The sequence below is a fragment of the Callithrix jacchus genome, chromosome 7, assembly GCF_049354715.1.
Source record: "Callithrix jacchus isolate 240 chromosome 7, calJac240_pri, whole genome shotgun sequence".
NCBI classification, from domain to species: Eukaryota; Metazoa; Chordata; class Mammalia; order Primates; family Cebidae; genus Callithrix; species Callithrix jacchus.
The window spans coordinates 67,609,881-67,631,799 of NC_133508.1; the positions used below are offsets into that span (position 1 = coordinate 67,609,881).

General features: G+C 39.5%; 1 protein-coding gene and 1 non-coding gene across 51 annotated transcripts in view; both read right to left on the reverse strand.

Moving 5' to 3' along the window:
- PUM1 (pumilio RNA binding family member 1) overlaps positions 1-21,919 on the reverse strand; it is a 138,529-nt gene that overhangs the window by 28,563 nt on the left and 88,047 nt on the right. For 6 of the 50 annotated variants that reach the window (XM_078331014.1, XM_078331012.1, XM_078330996.1 and 3 more), the window contains 7 exons: positions 20,952-21,045; positions 19,684-19,785; positions 13,682-13,833; positions 8,027-8,165; positions 6,845-6,988; positions 5,278-5,493; positions 3,978-4,214 (listed from right to left, as the gene is read on the reverse strand). In XM_078331014.1, the coding sequence (XP_078187140.1) occupies positions 3,978-4,214; positions 5,278-5,493; positions 6,845-6,988; positions 8,027-8,165; positions 13,682-13,833; positions 19,684-19,785; positions 20,952-21,045 (1,084 nt within the window). Of the gene's footprint in view, positions 1-3,977; positions 4,215-5,277; positions 5,575-6,844; positions 6,989-8,026; positions 8,166-13,681; positions 13,834-19,683; positions 19,801-20,951; positions 21,046-21,919 lie in introns of all 50 variants that reach the window. The other 44 variants (XM_078331003.1, XM_017974501.4, XM_078330985.1 and 41 more) reach the window with 9 other exon arrangements.
- Positions 7,831-7,903, reverse strand: LOC118143461 (small nucleolar RNA SNORD103/SNORD85). The gene has a single exon (XR_004727673.1). It is a non-coding gene; the product is annotated as a small nucleolar RNA SNORD103/SNORD85 (small nucleolar RNA).

Here is a 21,919-nt window from a genome sequence, read left to right on the forward strand (position 1 = left end):
ATTCCAATACCAAGATAAACTGGACCTCATCAAAATAAAAAACTACTGTACTTTAAAAGATACCATTTGAAAAATGAAAAAAAAGGGACTAGCCTGGACAACATGGTGAAACCCTGTATCTACTAAAAATACAAAAATTAGCTGGGCATAGTGGCAGGTGCCTGTAATCCCAGCTACTCTGGAGGCTGAGGCAGGAGAATTGTTTGAACCAGGAGGCAGAGGTTGCAGTGAGCCATGATCATGCCGCTGCACTCCAGCCTGGGCCACAGACTGAAACTCTGTCTCAAAAACATAAAATAAAATAAAATAAAATAAAAAATTGAAAAAAAGGGGAAAGGAACAGTAGCTTACACCTGTAACCCTAGTGCTTTGAGAGGCCAAGGCAAGAGGATCACTGGAGGCCAGGAGTTCAAGATCAGCCTGAGCAACATAGCAAGACTTAGTTTCTACCAAAAATTTAAAAAAAAAACAACTTATTTTAATTAGCTGGGTGTGGTGGGGTGTGCCTACAGTACCAGCTACTTGGGAGGCTGAGGTAGAAATATCCTTTGGGCCCAAGAGTTTGAGATTACAATGAGCTATGATAGTACCATTGCACTCTAGGCTGGGCAAAAGAACAAGACCCTGTCTCAAACATTAAAAAGGAGGGATGAAGTGGGGTGAGGGGAGGGACTAGAACTCAAAAAGGTTTGTTTTTAGTCTGAAATTTAAACAATCAATAATGAAAAACTATGCCACTCAACAAGTGATTTTTAAATAAATAACAGGAAAAATTACTAAACGGATCACTGATTTTGTTAGAAGATACACGTATCTGCCTACTGGGACAAAGCATAAAAATGACAAGATGAGGAAACGATCCACAGGAGATAAAGTAAAGGCTGGTATATACATTCAAACATTAGCTATGTGGTTGGTATCATTAGCAACATCCATTAAACCAGGCTGAGTTTAAAGGGGTGAAGAGTTAGTATGGCTGCTCATCACTGCTGATGGCTGGTGGCAGCAGTATAGTAGTATTAATAACAGAAGCTATTATTAGGTGTAGGCCAGTACATATTTGGTAAAGAAATGTTAAGTCTCTTAAACCAAAATGTCTTTAAGGTCTCTGTATGGAGATTGCTAGAAACCAAGTAGCACAACTCTATTTTCTCAAGGAAACAGACTGAGCTGAGGCAAAGCTGAGGCAAAACTGAGACAAACGTCCATCAGGAATGGCAAGTACGATACATGCACTATATATGACGGAAGTCCAATGCAAACGTACACAAAGACTGCTTAAACAAGGTGAATGTTTGCAAAGTGAAATTATGTTAAACAGACTAGGCAGGCAACAGAAGACATTAAAACAAGAAATAACTCACACTAATAGTTATTTCCTTCTTCACAGGGAAGACATGAATTAAGAAGTAGTATTACAGGGGCCGGGTCAACATGGTGAAACCCCGTCTCTACTAAAAATACAAAAAATTAGCTGGGCATGGTGGCGCATGCCTGTAATCCCAGCTACTCAGGAGGCTGAGGCAGGAGATTTGCCTGAACCCAGGAGGCGGAGGTTGCGGTGAGCCGAGATCGCGCCATTGTACTCCAGCCTGGGTAACAGGAGCGAAACTCCGTCTCCAAAAAAAAAAAAAAGGTAGTATTACATTAAATTGCTGATACTTAAGAAAGAGGAAAGGTATCATGAATGAAAGTAATATTTCTGGCTCTATTTCCACATACCAAGGAATCAGTTTTTAAATTTTATTCTATTTTGAGACAGGGTCTTACTCTGCTGCCCAGGCTGGAGTGCAGTGGCATGTTCTCAGCTCACTGCAGCCTGTCTCCCAGGTTCAAGTGATTCTCCCACCTCAGCCTCCAAGTAGCTGGGACTATAGGCACGCACCACCATGCCTGGCTAATTTTTGTGTTTTTTGATAGAGATGGAGTTTCACTATGTTGGCCAGGCTGGTCTTGAACTCCTGACCTCAAGTGATCTGCCCACCTCGGCCTCCCAAAGTGCTGGGATTACAGATGTGAGCCACCATGCTTGGCCCACCTATTTTTATAAAGTTTTATTAGAAGATAGCTATATATCCACTCATTTATATTTTGTCTATAGTTGCTCTCACACTTCAACAGCAGAGTTGAATGTTCACTACAGATACCATCTGGCCCACAAAACCTGAAACATTTACTATCTGGCTCTTTATGAAAAAAAAATGCAGCCGGTTCAGTTTATTTAGTACGCGGTATGGGATGACATAGTTCACATGTTTTTAAACCAAGAAATTAAAAGATATGTATTCCTGGATTTGATAATGGACTGGTTCAAGATATCCTGAGTATTATCATGTGACAGGATATACACCAAAAGTACAAGCTTTGGAGTCAAAAAGGCTTGATTCTAAATCTGTTCAAATCTGATAACCTAGGCTAAGCAACATATTTAAGTCCTGAGACATGGGATAATACCTATACCTTCTAGTGTTGTATGTACAGGACCCAAAACCATTAACACCAGCAGGTAACTGCCAGGTCAGTGAACATTAGTTCCTTCCCTCTAGTCACATATCAAACTAGGAGTCTCTCCAGATTTTACATTAATCCCTAGTCTTTGAAGCCAGGCATTCTGTCACTAGGAAACACGGTTGTGCAATGCACCCCATTCTCTTGTCTACCTATCATGGGCCTACTAATCTAGAATGTCACAGTAACTTTTCTAAAGTGATGTTTATATATATTCTGAGAAAATGAATTTTACAACTAAAGTTCTTATTGTATAAAACGTCAGGATATGCACACAAATACCAATATGTATATATAAATATAGTTTTGACTTGAAACTCACCTCTTTCAAACTCAAAGCTATCATTCTTAGTTCTAGAATAAGTCTATTACGCTACCCACTTAAGACGTCTCTTAAATCCTGTAAATCACTTACTAGTCTGTCTATCCAAATGAAAGCACCTGTTTGTTTTCAGTCAGTTCTCACTTCTGAGTCCATGAAGCCACTTTTAATCTTGCTGGTTAAAAACAGAATCTTCTTGGTAAAGTGGTCACACATGCTGATTTGCCCAGGACAGTCCTGATTCAGGCTATCATCACCAACTAATTATTCATAGCGCCCCATCCACTCACAAAAGTGTCCTGGTTTGCATGATACATTTATGTGGTGACTCTACATCTAGGACTCAACTTTCCCCATCTAGCAAATAAATCAGTACTTCAAGCTTACTAAATAACTGCAGGAGAGGAGTATGCACCATGTTTGAGATAAGAAAACATCTCCCATGTCCTTAAAGATTTAGAGATTTGCCACAAAAAAAAAAAGGTAATATAATTTTCTTTTCATTCTTACAGCCTGCTGCTTAGGATCCTCTTTTTCCCTCCCCATTTTCTAGAATCTAGATGGTAATATTTTAAAATCCCATGCATAAAACAACCTAAATATTTAACAGGGAAATATATATCTCCTCATTAGCATACTATCTAGTTTGGGAGTTTATATTTACAAATATTTTAACATATGGCAAAATTTTAAAAATAAAATGCTTTATGTGAAAAAACAAGGTATTATATGTACATATAGCAGAGGAAAAAAATTGAAAAGAAGTAAGGCAAAATATTAATTGTGGTGGTATTTCAGGTGGTCATACTAGGTGATTAAATTCTGTCTCTGTTCCCTAGCTTCACTGAGATGAATCTATGTTTATACTGTTTATGCTGAAATACTCTCACAGGTAGCCAAAGAATAAAATGTTCATACTAAAGCTAACTGAATATAGGGAAATGTACCCAAACTATAATAAAGCCAAAACTGCTATACTATCTATAGGTACAGCCTGAATAACATGAGGTTATTTATGGTAGGCACAGAACACCCAGGACACTTCTAGTATAAAGGGACTGTCCTTTGCTTATGCAAAGTTCTTGTAATGTCATCGGTGGCAAGAGAGTTCTAGAGTTCAAGGTGGTGTTAGAGTAATGGTTCTTACCCAGGTTTAAGCTTGAAGAGGATCCATGTGAAGAGAGGGAAGGAGGTGGTGTCTGTGAATGTCCTGGTCCCTGACTAGGGAGAGGCATGCCCACGGGTCCAGGAGAGGAGGAAAAGCTAAGGCCGTTATAAAAACTGTGTCCAATGGGGGTCAAGCTGCTCGATGTCCTCTTATAAAGGTCACTGCTGCCAGTCAGGGAGTCACGGCGGGAGCCACTGCCAGTGTTGGAGTTTGCAACTAAAATGGAATTAAAACAATGCAGATAAGAACAGGCCTGTTCTTCGAAGAACAAGCCCAGTGACCTGTTCCTAACACTTTGATCCAGACTCCTTACCACCGCAAATTTGTCAGCAGAGACAGCCTAACTGTTAATGTAGCAGTTCTGGGGCAGATATAGTAATAAAGAGGACATGGCTCAGGTTAACATGACCATCACACGTATGCCAAATTTACCTTTCTATGGTGTCAAATATTATAAGGGAGGGTTAAAAAGCTCTGACGGCCACATGAGCTATGGAAAAGGTGAAAGGAAATGGACTAGAAGAATGCCTTTCATCAACTGAAAAGGTTCAAGTAGAAAAATGGGATACAGAAAAAAGATTTGTCAATGGGGTACTGCCCCACTACACAAGACTTATATATGAAAGCCTGTTTTCTCAGTGGGTTCACTTGAGAGTTAATGCTGCCCTTAATTCCAATTAAGATACTTTCTTTCATACATGACCTTCTAGTTAGGGATCATTTTTGTTTTTTGTTTTCTACAATCTTTGCAATTATCCCATTATTCACCATACTACACTCCTGCTTTATTCATCAAAACATTAAAACCAGCTTGGTCTAATATCCTTCCTCATAATTTTCTACATGACTACCTTAAATTCTACTCAAAAGACAGAAGAAAAGTTGTAACTCTTTAAGGTCTGCAGGTCAAGCACTCGGCTCAATCTCAATTGTGGAGTATTCAGCTCTGCTATCTTTAGTAAGTCCTCCTCCCTCAGTTTTTGATATCCATTTCTGTAGTTCTCTCCATATTTTTCCCAATTACAGCAAAATCTTCCCCAGATTTCAAATCCCTGAAAGAAACTGATTAAGTAAGTAGCCACATGAGCATGGATTGAAATAGGTTCCATCTGGATAACTTGATTTCAATAGTCTATCATCTCACAGATTATGTGGGATGGCTGGATTCCCACAGGGCTTGGTCCAGATCTGCCTGTGGTTCCATGCACTGCCAGTATTCCAGAAGAATTGTAAAAATAATTAAAATTCAGTCTTAAGAGCATATCAGTCTAATTTCTACCTGCTGTTCCAAACCCTCCAAGGGCAGATCCCAGGGTGGCGCCGAGAGAACTGCTACTTCCGAATCCCAAGGACGTGTTGGCAGGCTGGGCAGAGCCCTGGGAGAAGAGGGAGCTGCTCTGTGAACTGCTATTCAGAGAGTTGTTGCCGTAGAAAGAACTGGATGCCAGGTTGTTACTGGGCTGCTGCTGGGGCTGGGGCTGAGGTTGCTGTGTTCCTAAGGGGCGAAATGGTCCATTTGTTGTTCCAGCAAGACCACCAGCTGCTCCATTTGCTGAAGCTGCGGCTGCTGCAACAGCTATGAAGAAGAAAGCAAACCGTTTGGCTATGAAAGGGACTGGCCACATTTCCAAACTACATTTTTATCTTTTTTCAAAAAACCTTTTAATGCTCCCTAGCTTTTCAAAACAGACACAAACTATACAAATCGGTCTTTGATCCCTTCATATGAAGCTTCTATTTTCTGTTTCTACTTTCAATTTGAAGTCAAAATACCACTAGAACAAGTTCACAATGCTGGCAGCTTTAAAAAGTCTATAAACTATAGGGGGTATAAACATCAAATGTACCCATTAAATACAACTAATTCCTAAAATCTTAAATTCCATAAATATCTATGTTGAGGGTTTCTTCTAGAACCACATAATGCATATATACGCATCCTTCAAAATCCTATTTTAGCACACTGCTGTGTTCTAAATGTTGCTGTTATTGTTCCTAATTTAAATATATATATGTGTATATGTATGTGTGTGTGTGTGTGTGTGTGTGTGTATAAAATATATGGGCTTAAAGTAAAAAACTATTACTCCTAGCCAGGCATGGTGGCTCACGCCTGTAATCTCGGTACTTTTGGAGGCTGAGGCGGGCAGATCACGAGGTCACGAGTTCAAGACCAGCCTGATCAACATGGTGAAACCCCGTCTCTACCAAAAGTACAAAAGTTAGCCGGGCATGGTGGCGCATGCCTATAATCCCAGCTACTCAGGATGCTGTGGGAGGAGAATCACTTGAACCTGGGAGATGGAGGTTGCAGTGAGCCAAGATCATGCCACTGCACTTCAGCTTGGGTGACAGATACTCTTTCTTCCAAAAAAAACCAACAACCAAAAAAACACAACACTATTTCCCCCAACCAAATGTATTATTCTGTCACTTCTCATTACTATTTCCCACTCCATTCCTCCACTCTTGCCCCTGTGGCAAAAAAAAAAAAAAAAAAAAAAAAACTCTCCTCTAAAATTATCTTAAAATAATGACTTGGATTTCTGTGAAATCAGCCTTGAACTTCTGCCAAGAAAGCCATTTTGTGTGAGTAATCCAACTTCTATTTTCTCAGTAAAGCCGGACCTTGCTTCTAACTAGCTAGCACATGCTGCCTCCCAACCCCCAACAAAAAGGAGAATCCACCAAGGTCACTTACTGCTTCTGATCTCTTTTTGAAACATTACAGGGTAGAACTGATACACTGAGAACTGCCAAAAGTGTATTTCAACATACTTTAAGAATATCACTATCAGTCGCCACTTTTAGATCTCTGGCAGGAGTCCACTCAGATGTACGCTCACCTGCTTGTGCAGCTGAGGAACTAATGATGACTGGGGCAGGAGCTACAAGTCGAACGGGAGCTCCAAGACCATTTCTCGCGCCCGCATTCACTACAAGGGCACCAGTTTGGTCATAGTAAGCAGCAGGAGCCAACACTGGATAACCTAGGAATATCAAGCCAACATAGAAAAGTATATATTAAGCAAACAAGTAAGTATCTCCTGGGTACCAACATATTGTCAATAATCACAAACTTAGCTTTGGGGTTAGATTGACCTAGATTTATATGCTGGCTCCATCACTTAAATAGTGAATAAACAAACAACAGAGGCTACAAATGGTTATAAAAATCACAGTACTTTCATACTACATAACAATCTAAAAACAAATATACTGCAAAATAGCAGGAAAAACCTAAATAGGCTTTAAATAATATGATCTTTCAATATTATGTGAGACAGAATCTCCAAATCCCAGTTTAAGCCATACGAAAAACTGCAGGTTACTTCCTAAGAACACACAAAGGCTTAATAACTAAAAAACAAATGAAACAAGTTATAGTTATTCACTGAATTTATAAATGGCTCCGTTAAACTGGCTATGCTCTATGATCAGTAAAAAATACAGGACATCTCTCAAAGATGTTTCATATGTAGAACATCAAACTACATCCAATCCCAAGTAAAGCACTGAACCAGCCAATAGTGAACTAAAACAATATATATTCAAAATATATCTATATAAACACGTATCTCAGAGGTACACAGTTTAAAAGAACCCCTAATATTAGTTTAATAGAAACCCTAAAAATGTAAGGGATGACCCAATAAAGGTGTACCAGAAATTTCTCCCTAATCATGTTCAAAAATATCATCATAAAGCCTTATAAACTAGCTTGGCCATTCCACCTATCCCTAATTCTGAGACAGAAAACAGATAACCCACCAAGGAAAAAACACATATTCCAAGCTGCATGGACACTGAGATATCTCCAATGTGACTTAAGACTGGCTCAGAACAATGCTCTCATCAATGAACTATAGTCTAAGTGAGGCCAAGTGTGTATAATCCTTGCCAGTCCCCAGGCCATGACAAACCTAAGCAAGGTGAAAGCACTGCTCATTCCCCTCTGTATCATCTTAAACATGCAGCCTTTCTCCCCCTCCCCAGGCCAAAAAATTAGGAATAACATGCAGCCGCACCTGGCATGCCTGCAGCCAGACCTTGTCCAAATGCAAGGGCAGAATTTACTGCTGCAGCTGCCACAAGGGGATCTGTTTGCTGTCCCTGCTGGTTCTGGTTTGGGGTCAAAGGACGTTGGCTGGCTCCTCCACGGAGAACCTAGGAAAGGAAGACAGAAATAAGTCACCCACTTTCTTTTCATTGCAGAAGACCTACCATATGTTCAGGTTGGGTCAACTTTTAAAACTTAATTGTAAAACATTTCACTATCATGGTTTTTGTATGTCATGGCTGTTAGGGTAAAAATTCAATTAATAACATTTCATAGAATAAAATTTCATTCTACCATTCTTACTTTAAACATATTACCTTTATAAGCAGCAAAAAGCACCAAAAAAAGTGATGATTCATTAATTCAAACATTTTATCTCATCTGCCTCATAAAGTTATTATGACAATTAAGTTAAAAGATGAATTTTAAATATCTGGCATCAGCAAATGGTAGTGTTATCAAACATTTAATGCCTACCACATGGCAAATGGGCAGCCAAGATGGAGCAATGAACAAAACAGACAAAGCGCCCCTGCCCTCATGGAGCTTTTATTCTAAAGAGTAAGACAGACAATAAACCATACTACACAATGTCAGTGCTCTCACAAAAAATAGGTGAAGAAAAACTAAAGAGTTCAACAGGCAGGTGCGGTGGCTCATACCTGCAATCCTAGCACTTTGGGAGGCTGAGGTGGGTAGATCACCTGAGGTCAGAAGTTCAAGACCGGCCTGGCCAACATGGTGAAACCCTGTCTCTACTAAAAATACAAAAATTAGCCGGGCCTGGTGACAGGTGCCTATAATCCCAGCTATTAGAGAGGCTGAGACAGGATAATCGCTTGAACCTGAGGGGTGGAGGTTGCAGTTAGCTGAGATCCAGTCACTTCACTCCAGTCTGGGGGAAAGAGTGAAGCTCCCTCTCCAAAAAAAAAAGAGGACTATTAACCGAGTGTAGGGGTGGAGGTTCCAGATAGGATGAACAGGGGTATTCACCTACATATTTAAAGTTAACTGAGTCTCACATGCACACAAAAGATGGAATGAGAATATTTCATCTTTAACACTAATATATTTATCAAGGCCCACATGGCTGCAAATGAGTTCACCAGATTCTATTTGGTAGGGCTCTCACCTAACTGTTTCTATTTCCCTTCACAAATTCCACAAACATGCTCATCTAAATGGTGGTAAGCATTAGTCAAGTTCAGTGCAGAATACCAGTTATGCCACTGTAATAATGGATCTACTTTTTTGGGGGGAGCAGGGAAAAGACAGGGCCATGCTCTACTGCTCAGGCTGGTGTGTAGTGGCACAGTCTCAGCTCACTGTAACCTCTGCCTAACCTCTGCCTCCCAGGCTCAAGAGATGTTCCTACCTCTCCTGAGTAGCTGGTACTACAGGTGAGCACCACCATACCTGGCTAATTTTTCTATTTTTTGTAGAGACAGGGTCTCACCATGTTGTTCAGGCTAATCTCTAACTCCTGGGCACAAGTAATCCACCTGCCTTGGCCTCCCAAAGTGTTGGGATTACAAATGTCAGCCACTGAGCCCAGCCAAAGATCTACTTTTTACTAATGAAACACAGCCAATCATTATTATTCTGCATAATGTGAAGAATCTATCTCACAAGATCTACACGCTCCAGAAAGCAAAAATACAAAACCCACAAACCAAGTTAAAATTACTGAAGTTCCTAACAGTGTGTCTTGCCATACTGTCAAGTGCACCGTTCTTAATCAGATCACTTTCAATTCTACTGTGCTATTTATAAAAGTTAGATATATGGTCAAGAAAATGGGTACAGATTATTCTTGGTACCAGTTGGGGGGGGGATGTAAAAAGAGAAACCAATTACCAATTAAATATTGTTAAGTGAGTATAAGGTGACCAACACTGTCCACACTGGCAAGAGGAGATGTGTGGACACTTAATTTGCCCACTCTTTTACTTCTGTATCAGTAATGAGAATTAACCAATGATCTTGCAGACTTGCTGGAAATATCTGAAATGATGTCTTTAAGCCACACTGCCTGATACCTAGGAGATAATCAATAACCAACAGCAAATTCCTATTATTAAGATATTATGTAATTTGTTTCTGACCTAAAAAACCGAACCTACTTCGTGAGAGAAAGTGTGTTCCAAACTACATAGATGGAAGAGTCAGGGGGCTGGACAGGTAGAACATACATGTCCAATAACTCAGAAGAGATCTCACTCTAGGATAAGTAAATAGCATGCACAGAAATATGGCAATACTAGTAGTTCAAAACTGCTGAAGATTTTAAAAAGCAACGAAAGCATTGCTTTCATAGGACATAAAGATGTAGGTTTAGGTGTGATTAGGTGTTTTGTGAAAGGGCAGGAGTGGTAGAGTAAACAAGGTACCTAAAGAAAGGCATAGTCAAAGACCACTGATGAGTCTTGTAATAAGAAAGAAAAACAATGTTAGCTTTTTGTCCACTCTCTAGAAATCTGTTCAGTACCCCAACAACAAATAAAAGTTCTTCAGTTACCTGCCAATATTCATATACTTTCATCAGTAGCTGTCAAGTCCATGATTTTATGGAAACAAAATATACAATTTCACAAGTAATATTTTAAAGTCTAATAAAATCTACAAAATGACTGAATTTATAAAAACCATCCTAGAACAGTTAGCTTGCCTAGAACGCAACATATACTTTCTGATAAAATACGAGGGCCCAAAAGGGGCAACAACAAAGTTTAAAAAGAACCTCCCATTTTAATTACTGCGACAAAGGAGTTTGCCAAGAAAATCATATTTTCCTCAAATACTTAAAACCAGAAACTGGCACTCCAAAAAAAGGAACTAAAACAATGACAGCCTGTTAAAAACTAATGCTAAAAACTTCTTAGTAGAGTTTGACAGAACCTGTAGGGCATGACAGAAAACTGAAAAGTTAATGATTATCATGTCCATTTTATAACAAAAATATATGCATTCAGAGAAGCCATCCAACTTGCCCTAGCTGTAGCTAGTTAATGGTAGAAGACAAGAGCTCCGATTTTCTTTTAAGATATCACAATATAGTCAGAAAACAAGTTGTCAAAACAAAGGCTTATGTTCAAATCTTAACAACTTTGTTTTTGTGTGACCCTGGGCATACAAATTCTATTTCCTCAATCAATTTCCTCTCAATTATGAAATTCTATTTCATAAAATGAGAAGTTATACATCTATAATAAGAGAAATAGAAATTATATGTACAGCACTTCACTTTGTACAGTAAGCTTTCTATAAGTAGTAGTTATTAGTATTATTTTTGTTCAGTGTATCAGAGCTAATTTTAAAACACAGCAATTACCTTAGTCTTCCAAATGCATAATAATTTGACAACCATTTAAACAAAAGATGATCACACAAAGAAATGCACACTTATCCACAAAGAGCAGATCTTAAGAAATTATTTGCTAGGTACAGTAGCACATGTCTGTAACCCCAGCACTCTGGGAGGCCAAGGTGGGCGGAACACTTGAGGTCAGGAGTTCAAAACCAGCCTGGACAACATGATGAAACCCCATTACTACTAAAAATACAAAAACAAGCTGGGTGTGGTAGCACGTGCCTGTAATCCCAGCTACTAGGGAAGCTGAGACAGGAGAATCACTTGAACCTGAGAGGTAAAGGTTACAGTGAGCAAAGATGCACCACTGCACTCTGGCCTGGATGACAGAGCAAGACAATGTTTTTTTAAAAAAAAAGAGAGAAGGTAAGAAAGAAAAAAAGAAATTTATTCAACAGGCCAGGCGCAGTAGTTCACACCTGTAATCCCAGCACTTTGGGGGGCCAAGATAGGCAGATCACTGGAGGTCAGGCATTCGAGACCAGCCTGGCCAACATGGTGAAACCCCATCTCTACTAAAAATACAAAAATTAGCCAAGTATGGTGGAACACACCTGTAATCCCAGCTACTCAGGAGGCTGAGGCAGGAGAATCACTTGAACCCAGAAGGCGAAGGTTGCAGTAGCTGAGTTCACACCACTGCACCCCAAACTGGGCAACAGAGCTAGACTCCATCTCAAAAATCAAACAAAAAAATGAAATTTAACAGATAACTCATTCTGTCCGCAAATTATTTATTTATATATATGGTATGAGAACTGCATCTGTTGCCAAGAAAATCATTTAATAGTTTCCAAATAAAAGGGAGAATTTCAAGACCTGTGGAATCTTAAAAAAAAAAAAAAAAAAAGAAAAAGAAAAAATTAAACATACACCCTCTAAGTAAGACTGATGTCAAGCAAAAAATTCTTGTTTGGATCATATAATATATATGAGCAGGGTGTTTTGCCTCAAATGATAGCTTTTATCTGACAATGTGTATTGAAGCCTAAATGCTGATTTCATTTGCACCAGAAAAATTCCATTACTAGGAATTTTTTCCAAGGATACGCTTATGTAAAGGACATTTATCAGTCTCCTTCCAAACACCAAAATACTGATAAAAATGAAGTTATCAAATATAATAGACTAGTCAAAAAAAGTATCCTTTGATGGATTTAAATGTATCTAGTAAAGACATCATTTAAAAGAACACCAGGCTGGGTGCAGTGGCTCACGCCTGTAATCCCAGTACTTTGGGAGGCTGGGGCAGGTGGATCATGAGGTCAGGAGACCAAGACCCTCCTGACCAACATGGTGAAACCCCATCTCTACTAAAAATTCAAAAATTAGCTGGGCATGGTGGTGCGTGCCTGTAGTCCCAGCTACTCAGGAGGCTGAGGCAGGAGAATCATTTGAACCCGGGAGGCAGAGGTTGCAGTGATCCAAGATTGTGCCACTGCACTCCAGTCTGGCGACAGAGTGACACTCTGTCTCCCTCCCGCCCCCTCCAAAAAAAACACACACACAAAACACCCCACTAAATAACACAGTAAAGTATGAAATCAGAATGTAAAACCACGTGGAAAGAATAATGCCAATTTTGTAAAATATTAAGTAATAAGGCAAAAATAACAGATGTCAAACATATTAACACTGGTTTTCTGACATAAGGATTTAGGGTGATTTTTTTTTTTTTAAAGTTTTCCAGTTTACCAAAGTTTCTATCAATAAAGAGGTGTTACTCTAGAAACCAAGGGAGGAAATGGCCTGTTTAAAAAAAAAAAAAAAAAGATGTAGTTTTACAGTTTACTGTCCTTTCTCAAATCAAATGAAAAGCTAACATAGGTTTAAGATTTACATCCAATCCAATAGCCACTGTAAATAAGCAATCTAAAAATCTAGTACCCCTGCTTTGGTAGCAAGCCCCTTGCAAAACCCTGAAATGATCTGAAAGTGGTGATTGGCAAGCAACTATAGTATGGCAGAACAAGATTTTACTGTAATTGTGAAGATCCACTTTACACTTGCTAGCTATGCAGTTTCCCCGTAAGTGAACTAATTAGTACCATTACCCCACCTAGGTACAATAGTGTCTGATATATAAACTCCATTCCACAAGAATAGTTAAGTCTGTGCCTGAACTCAGATACACACACACACAAGAGGAAATTCATGCATTCATAGTGTTTTTCTAATAGACGCAATATCATCTATTAATTATCCACAATACTAAAATTCCCACTTAGAAGAGGTAAATTTGTCTACATTTACCTGCTGCTGTCCTTGCTGAGCCTGTGGGGTGGTCTGTTGATTAGCTGAATTAGTTGCTGCAGCGGCAGCAGCAGCTTGCTGCTGGAAAAGACTGGCAGGGTAGACTCCCCAGGGAGTAACTCCATAATACTGGTGAGGGACCACAGCTGGGCCTAAAAATAGCAAACGAAAGGTAAAGAAAGTCTGAACTACTAAGACTCACCTCAGGCTTTCCAAATATTACAAGTGACTCAATAGATCCTACTGTAAAATATTAACTTAAAAGTATATTGATTTATGCTAGCTGATCATTAACTCTCTTTTTAAAGAGTAATAAACATTCTATGAGATCCTTACACCAGTCTTCTAACATAGACCTAGAGGAAGAAGCAGTGAGGGATAAAACATTAGAGAACTGAAAGGGAGAATAACTGATAGAAGGGGTCGGATTTAAGAATAGGCAGAGGATGTAGGACAGATAGAAACAATGTATGTTGTTAGAAGGTAGTAAATGGAGGGTTTGTGTGCTTAAAGGGATGAAATAGAACAGGTTAGGATGTATCCCACGTTCAACAGTAAGAATGGCGCCTAAGGTGATTAACAGAGTGCTGGAGTTTCATTAACTCCAAAGAAACAAACATCTATCGGTCTTCTGACAACAAAACCCAGACACTCAAGTGAACCTTCAACAAAACTTCAAAATTGTGTTGTTTTTGTTTTGTTTTGTTTTGTTTTGAGACCAGGACTCTGTCACCCAGGCTGGAATGCAATGAATCAATCTCAGCTCACTGCAGCCTTAACCTCCTGCACTTAAGCGATCCTCCCACCTCAGCCTCCCTAGTACCTGGGACTACAGATGCATGCAACCACACCTGGTTAATTTTTTTGTTTTTATAGAAGTCTATGTTGCCCAGGCTGGTGTCAAACTCCTGGGCTCAAGTGATCCACCTGACTTGGCCTCCCAGATTGCTGAAACAACAGGCTTGAGCCACCATGCCTGGCCCCTATTTCTATTTTTAAAGTTACAAAGGCATTCAACACAACTACATTCAGATATTGATATGTGAAATTTTAAATTTAAGTCAACGTTGAACACAACAAAAAATACAATGCCTTGACTTGTCAGACCTGCTGAGAACCTTAAAAATAGTTAAGCATTCTCTGTAATTCCAGTATTTTGGGATGCCGAGGCGGGGAGATCACTTTGAGGTCAGGAGTTTGAGACAGGCCGGCCAACATGGTGAAACTCCATCTCTACCAAAATAATACAAAAAATTAGCCAGATGTGGCGGCAGATGCCTGTAATCCCAGCTACTCAGAAGACCAAGGCAAGAGAACTGCTTGAACCCAGGAGGCACAGGTTGCAGTGAGCCAAAATTTTGCCACTGCACTCCAGCCTGGGCAACAGAGCAAGAGTGTCTCAAAAAACAACAACAACAACAACAAAGCATTCTGCTTTAATCCAAATTATCTGTTTACTTTCTTTGGCAACGAAGTACAGCGGCAGTCTGCCAGATAAAGTAGGCAACAGAGATGTATGTAACAAAGTTATGCAGGTAACAACCCAAGTGTGGCAGAAACCTAATCATAGAATTCTATGATGAAGCTGGTGGCAAGAAACACCAAGAACACATTTGCTAACCAGAAAATGGGCTCAAAGCCAGTCCTTCAAATCTGCTGAAAGGTATCTCCAAGTTGAACTTCCTTAGTTAAAGCACAGAGTTAAATACTTGCAACTTGATTCATTAACAATAACCAAGCCTTACACTGAAGTTCTGAAGAGCTGTTTCAAACATGACAGCTACCCTGATTCAATAGCTAATTCTGGAGAAAGACACTTCATTAAGCCAAAATATGTATATATTCTTATTTCTCATATTTTAAACTTCTAAAACACAAATAAGTCAAATTGTATCACTGTCCAATATAAACATGTTTTGACATTTCTAATTTGGTGTTTTCTATACCTGAGGGTTAGCAAAGATGAAGTAGCTCTGTTTACAAGGGTGCACACTGTGAAACACTACAGCTGGGTACAGAATGAAGGTGTTGCTAAGAAAAGCTGTTACACTATGAACTATTTTACTATAAGAAAAGGGGTTAAGACATTTTTAACTTGTCAGAAACTGAACAGCCTAAAAGCCATGTAGTCAAGCTTAAAAAATAGTGATAGAGCCTCATACTCATCTGATTAGCGTTTATAAAGCAGGGTGGTCTTGGGCAATTACAGAAAAAAAATACCAGGAAAAACACAAAGAAAGACCCTAACTGTGCCTTAGTTTCCTCACTTGTAAAATGGGTAAACACAGGTAGAGTGTTCCTTAACCAAAGCGCTTGGGACTAGAAGTGTTATAGCTTTCAGATTGTAGACTATTTGCATATACAAGAGTTACCTTGCGATGTAACCCAAATCTAAACACAAAATTCATTTATGTTTCATATACATACGCCTTATACACACAGCCTGGGGGTAATTCTACTTTTCCGTTGAGGATGCTGAATAAATAAACTGTGTTGTGTGCCTGTGTTTTGTATAACCCATCATATGAGGTCAAGGTCAAGTGCGGAATTTTCCACTTGTGGTGTTATGTTAGTACTCAAAAAGGTTTTAAATTTTCAGATTAGAGATGCTCAGTAATAGCTGTTGTGAGTACAGATGTATCTACCTTGAACAAGTGGGTTGCAATCTGTAATAACTGTCTTAGGCCTCTCCCAAAAGCCAACAAAAGAGAACCTCTACTGGGCAAGGACCGCTATACCATCAACATTTGTGTTATTCCCTAAATTTTCTCAACTGGCATTTCTACTACTATACTCTGGTCACACAGCCTAACATTAAATTAGGAGAACATCCCGGGACAAATCATTGAGCTTCACTCATCAGGATGCCTACTTTAATTCCTGCCTGACCGACACCGTCTAAGAATACACAGATCCATAGTATGGACAGTTAACATTTCCTGTTATTTGTGAGAGTATTAGTTCATTTTCACCCTGGCTCAAACTAACATACACAAAAAATAAGATTCTGACCGGCCGGGCACTTTGGGAGGCTGAGGTGGGTGGATCACGAGGTCAAGAGATCGAGACCATCCTGGTCAACATGGTGAAACCCTGTCTCTACTAAAAATACAAAAAATTAGCTGGGCATGGTGCATGCCTGTAATCCCAGCTACTCAGGAGGCTGAGGCAGGAGAATTGCCTGAACCTAGGAGGTGGAGGTTGCAGTGAGCCAAGATTGCACCATTGCACTCCAGCCTGGGCAACAAGAGCGAAACTCCATCTCAAAAGATAGACAGACAGATAGATTAGATAGATTAGATTAGATTAGATTAGATAGATAGATAGATAGATAGATAGATAGATAGATAGATAGATATTCTGACCACCAAATTACCATCTCAGTGACAGCAGCAGTGTCAACCCTAGGACCAGCTCTTCAAGTAACATAAATTAATAAAGGAAAAGACTTCTTAAAAAAGTACAGAAAAGACAATTCAAGAAAGACAGTACAGGCGTTCTAAATAATACAGTGAAACATACGTATGGGCTTTGGAGTTAAACCTGGTTCAAACCCCAACTCTACGACATTTAAACTGTGCGACTTCAAATGAGATAGCTCCCTAGGCTGGGCGCAGTGGCTCACAACTGTAATCCCATCACTCTGGGAGGCTAAGGCGGGTGAATCACTTGAAGTCAGGAGTTTGAGACCAGCCTGGCCAACATGGCAAAACCCTATCTCCACTAAAAATACAAAAATTAGTAGACAGAAGTGGTGGTGGGTACCTGTAGTCCCATCTATTCAGGAGGCTGAGGTGGGAGAATCACTTAAACCCTTAGAGGCAGAGACTGCACCACTGAACTCTAGCCTGGTGACAGAGCTCTCGTTCTGTTTTTGAGACAAAGACTGTCTCAAAAACCAAAAACAAAAAAATAAGGCAGGTCTCTGAGCCACAAATTTCTAATCATTTGACAAACTATATGAAAGAAAAGCATTCAGGACAATGCCTGACAAAAGTTAAGTGCTCAATAAATATTAATGATGGAGATCATTCTCCTAGGAAGAGCTTTCTGTTTCCCCTGGAAAGGGGATGACCACAGACAGACAGACAACCCTATATTAACTACGCTCCCATCATAACATGACAAAATGTAAACAATTTTAAAGGAAATCTAAGAAATGCTAGGTTGCATTTAAGTTCATAATTGCAAATTATATGCTACATAATAAGAAGTAAAATTTCAAAGTAACAGTTAGTCATGATTAACTTGACTTGAAGGGATCTTCCCCCAACGAACAACTACATTGGAAGACATTTTGTCTGTCCTAATGTTGAATTCAATCCATCGTACATTTATGGCCCCACTATGATGACAGTAATTGTGGAACACAGTCAATAACAAAAAAATTTAGTCTCAAAGGAAAGAAAAAAACACTCATAGGCTGGGCACAATGGCTCACGCCTGGAACTCCAGCACTTTGGGGGGCCGAGGCAGGAGGACCGCTTGAGCTCCGCAGTTTGACACAATACCAGCCAAGGTAACACCGGCAAGATCACTCCATTTCTACAAAAAATTTAACAATTATCCAATACCAGTATGGTGGTGCAACACCAGGAGCCCTAGCTACTCAGGAGGCTGAGGCAGGAGGAGCAAGTAAGCCCAAGAATTCAAGGTTACAGTGAACTGTATTCACACCACTGCGTACCAGCCTTGGCAATAAAGTAAGATCCTGTCTCCAAAAACATAACAGAAAAAAAAAAAAACTAATGTATACATCCACAAACAAATAAAAACAGTGCAGTAATTAGTGATACCAAAAGAACAGGAGAATAGTTAGCAAGGAAGGCTCCTTAGAGGTGACAGTGTCAGGTAGGGCACTCGCAGGCAAAGAACGGGAAGAAGAGCTTACTATAGAAGACCACAGTGTCCAAAGACAGGGGCCTAAACCAATGCAGTATCTGCAGCAAACTAAAATCAGATTTGTATTGCTATAATGTGTTAGCCAATGGCAGTCAATTAGAAAGGGAACTGGGTGGTACACATGTAGAGACATGCATGAGGCATGGTGACAGAGCCCTATATGCAGTGGGTCCCAACCCTAGCTAATCCACAGAATTACCTGAAAGCTCCTTAAAAATACTGATTCCTGCCAGGCCCAGTAGCTCACACCTGTAATTCTAGCACTTTGGGAGGCCGAGGCGGGCAGATCACAAAGTCAAGAGATTGAGACCATCCTGGCCAACATAGTGAAACCCCGTCTCTACTAAAAATACAAAAACTAGCTGTGTGTGGTGGCACAGGCCTATAGTCCCAGCTACCTGGGAGGCTGAGGCAGGAGAATCACTGGAACCCAGGAGGCGGAGGCTGCAGTAAACCAAGATCGTGTCACTGCAATCCAGCCTGGCCACGGAGCGAGACTCCACCTCAAAAACAAAACAAAACAAAACAAAACAAAAGGGATTCCAAGGAACAAGACACCCCCACCCCCACCATGACTCCAAGTAAATTGTAATCATCAGCCATGTTTGGTAGTAACTGCAGTATGCCACATTAGGGTAGCAAAAAGGGAAATCAAAAAAAGGTTTAAGCAGAAAGATGAAGGGGTAAGATCTAAGTCTGAAACCATTTTCTTGAACAATTTAGAGGGGAAGATGAGGTTAAAGAGTCAAGGAAATTAGAAATACATGATAGAGACCAGTAAAACGACCTGAACTATGTGATAGACTAGAGGTGGTAGGAGATCTGGGCAAAGGGAGAAAAATAAATGAGCATCTGGTAGCTCCAAGGATCAAAAATACCATATGCAAGGGGTATGTGATTAATTTGCCTTTAACATTTTCAAGTCTGAGGGGCCTATGACACAGCTAAGGAGAGATATTAAACTGGCAGGTAGATGACATCAAAATTCTGGAGAAATCTCCACTGGCGACATGGATTTGGAAAGAGTATAAAGAATGCACTCCCATCTCAAATGACTTTTCAGCAGGTGAGAAAATCCCTCATGCAGCAGAATGTCTCACCTAGTGTCGCTGCTGCAGCCAATCCAGCTGTGTAGGGGTCCGTCCCTGGGGGAGCAGCGCTGATGATGTATGGATTGGGGACAAACGCAGCGGGAGCTAAACCTGCTGAAAACATACCTGTCAGTAAAAACAAACTTGACTAAAACTGCAGCCCTACCAAATACCGACACAGTTTGACTATTCACTCCAGACTGCAGATGAGGAAAAAATGAAAAAAGAGAAGACAGGACAGGTTGAGAGTAAAGATAAATTTTAAAAAGATAACTCCTATACTGAAGATTATAATGAAATGTTTCTATAGTCAAGCTTCACCTTTACTAAATATTTAACTTAAAACTGTATATACAGTTTTAAATTGAGTATAATTTCTTAAAGATTATTAAAATTATAACAGGCTACAATAGAGCAATTTAAAAGAGTTCCATTAAAATGGGATGAAGGAAAGTATTTATTTCAACTTAAAACATTTTTATAAACAGTTTTCATGAAATCAAAAGTATGGGTACTTATAAAAAGACTACCATTTACAACCCTACAATATCAGATCCAAGGACTTTATGCCTGGCCTTTATTTATTTAGGTTGGAACTAAGTATATTCTTCTATAGCATATCATATACAAGATTAGCTATCTCCTTTCTGTTCAATCATGCCATTCTGACACATTAAAAAAAAAAATTCTACTTCTACTTGTTTACATTTAATGCACTCTATTTCTAAGAGACCTCAAGAAGGTCCAAAGGAAAATGTCTAGGTAGTACGATGAAAACATCTCTCAAAACCTTAACAACTGCTACCTTAAAGGGCAAAGCTACCTTAAAATCAGTAATTATGCAAGAATACTTTTATAAATTTTTTCAATACATACTTACTGGAAAGTGAATTTATACTATTTGCTCATAAAATGAGAAGCTGATATATTTACAGTCTATAGAACCACAACTTATTTAATCAATGTCATCCAGCATTCAGCATGTTGAAAGAGCTAATGCTAGTCACCGCTCACTATTGTGGTAAATACTTAAATCCTAAAACAGCTGAGGTAAGGCAACAGCTGACCACTGAAGAAATCTTATGATGTAGGACTACAAGGTATGTCAAAAATAATGTGGCTAGAGACAACTGGACAAAAGAAAGAAGCCATTTACTCTGTCTGAGGGATTGTGTGCAATTTTATAATCAGTCTATATTACTGGGTTTGACCGCATCCAGTTATCCTAAAATGGCGGCCACATCTATCGCGAAAAAGCTATGGGCTTAAGGACTTACCAATGTGCGGCTGATGAGCAGCTGCCAGTGCGTACTGCTGCTGCTGAGCAGCTGTCAACTGCTGGACAGCAAGCGCATTAGGTCTTTGGAACAGCTGAGGCAAGAGGAAAAACATGGTGTGGTTAGGGAAACTGGCTTACAAAATCATTTAAAAACCTCTCTGACTAAAAATTTCAATACACCCTTATTTAGGCATGATACTTTAACAATAAATGTTCTCACACTCTACTTCATTCCCATGGGATTCTAATGTTTCATAGTTCTGTTCTCCCGGTCTCTCTTTCTTTACTTCAATTTGCTATGCCCTGGTCCCATGAGCTGACCACTTCATATATATGTCCCCTGAAACAAACACCCACACACCCACACCGACACACACACTTTATATATATAATATATATGCATGCAAAAGCCCTAATGGTTATCAGTAGATGTACAGGTCCTGCCTGATCCAAAGTAAAGTTAAAAATTAGACAAATATACTACAAACTGATTTGCCACATTGCCCCTAGTGCTGAATCTCCTTTCAGCGCTTTCAAGACCCCACAAATAACTGAATTAATCCTCACCTACCCACATTTTGGAGAAGAATATGACACGTGTTCACTTCACCCTCTCGGCTGCCCCTTCCTGGGAAAATGGTATTGAATAACTTCCTTAACTTATCCTAATGAGCAAATTAGACACTTGCCCAACTTTTGGTAGCTTCAAAGTCTTCTGGGATACTGTTCTTTATATGTTGGAAACAAAACAGCAGAAATACAGTAGCAACTAACAAAACTTAGATAATGAGCTCACACCTAGCACAATTCTTAGTTCTAAAGAAAAGAAAAAAAGTTCAAAGGCTTTAACAACACTAAGAATGCCTTATTATTCTACCTTAATAAAAAATCAATCATTCACTCATTAATTCAACAAACATTTATGAAACAAATGATACCTGTTAGGCACTGTGCAAGAAACTAGGA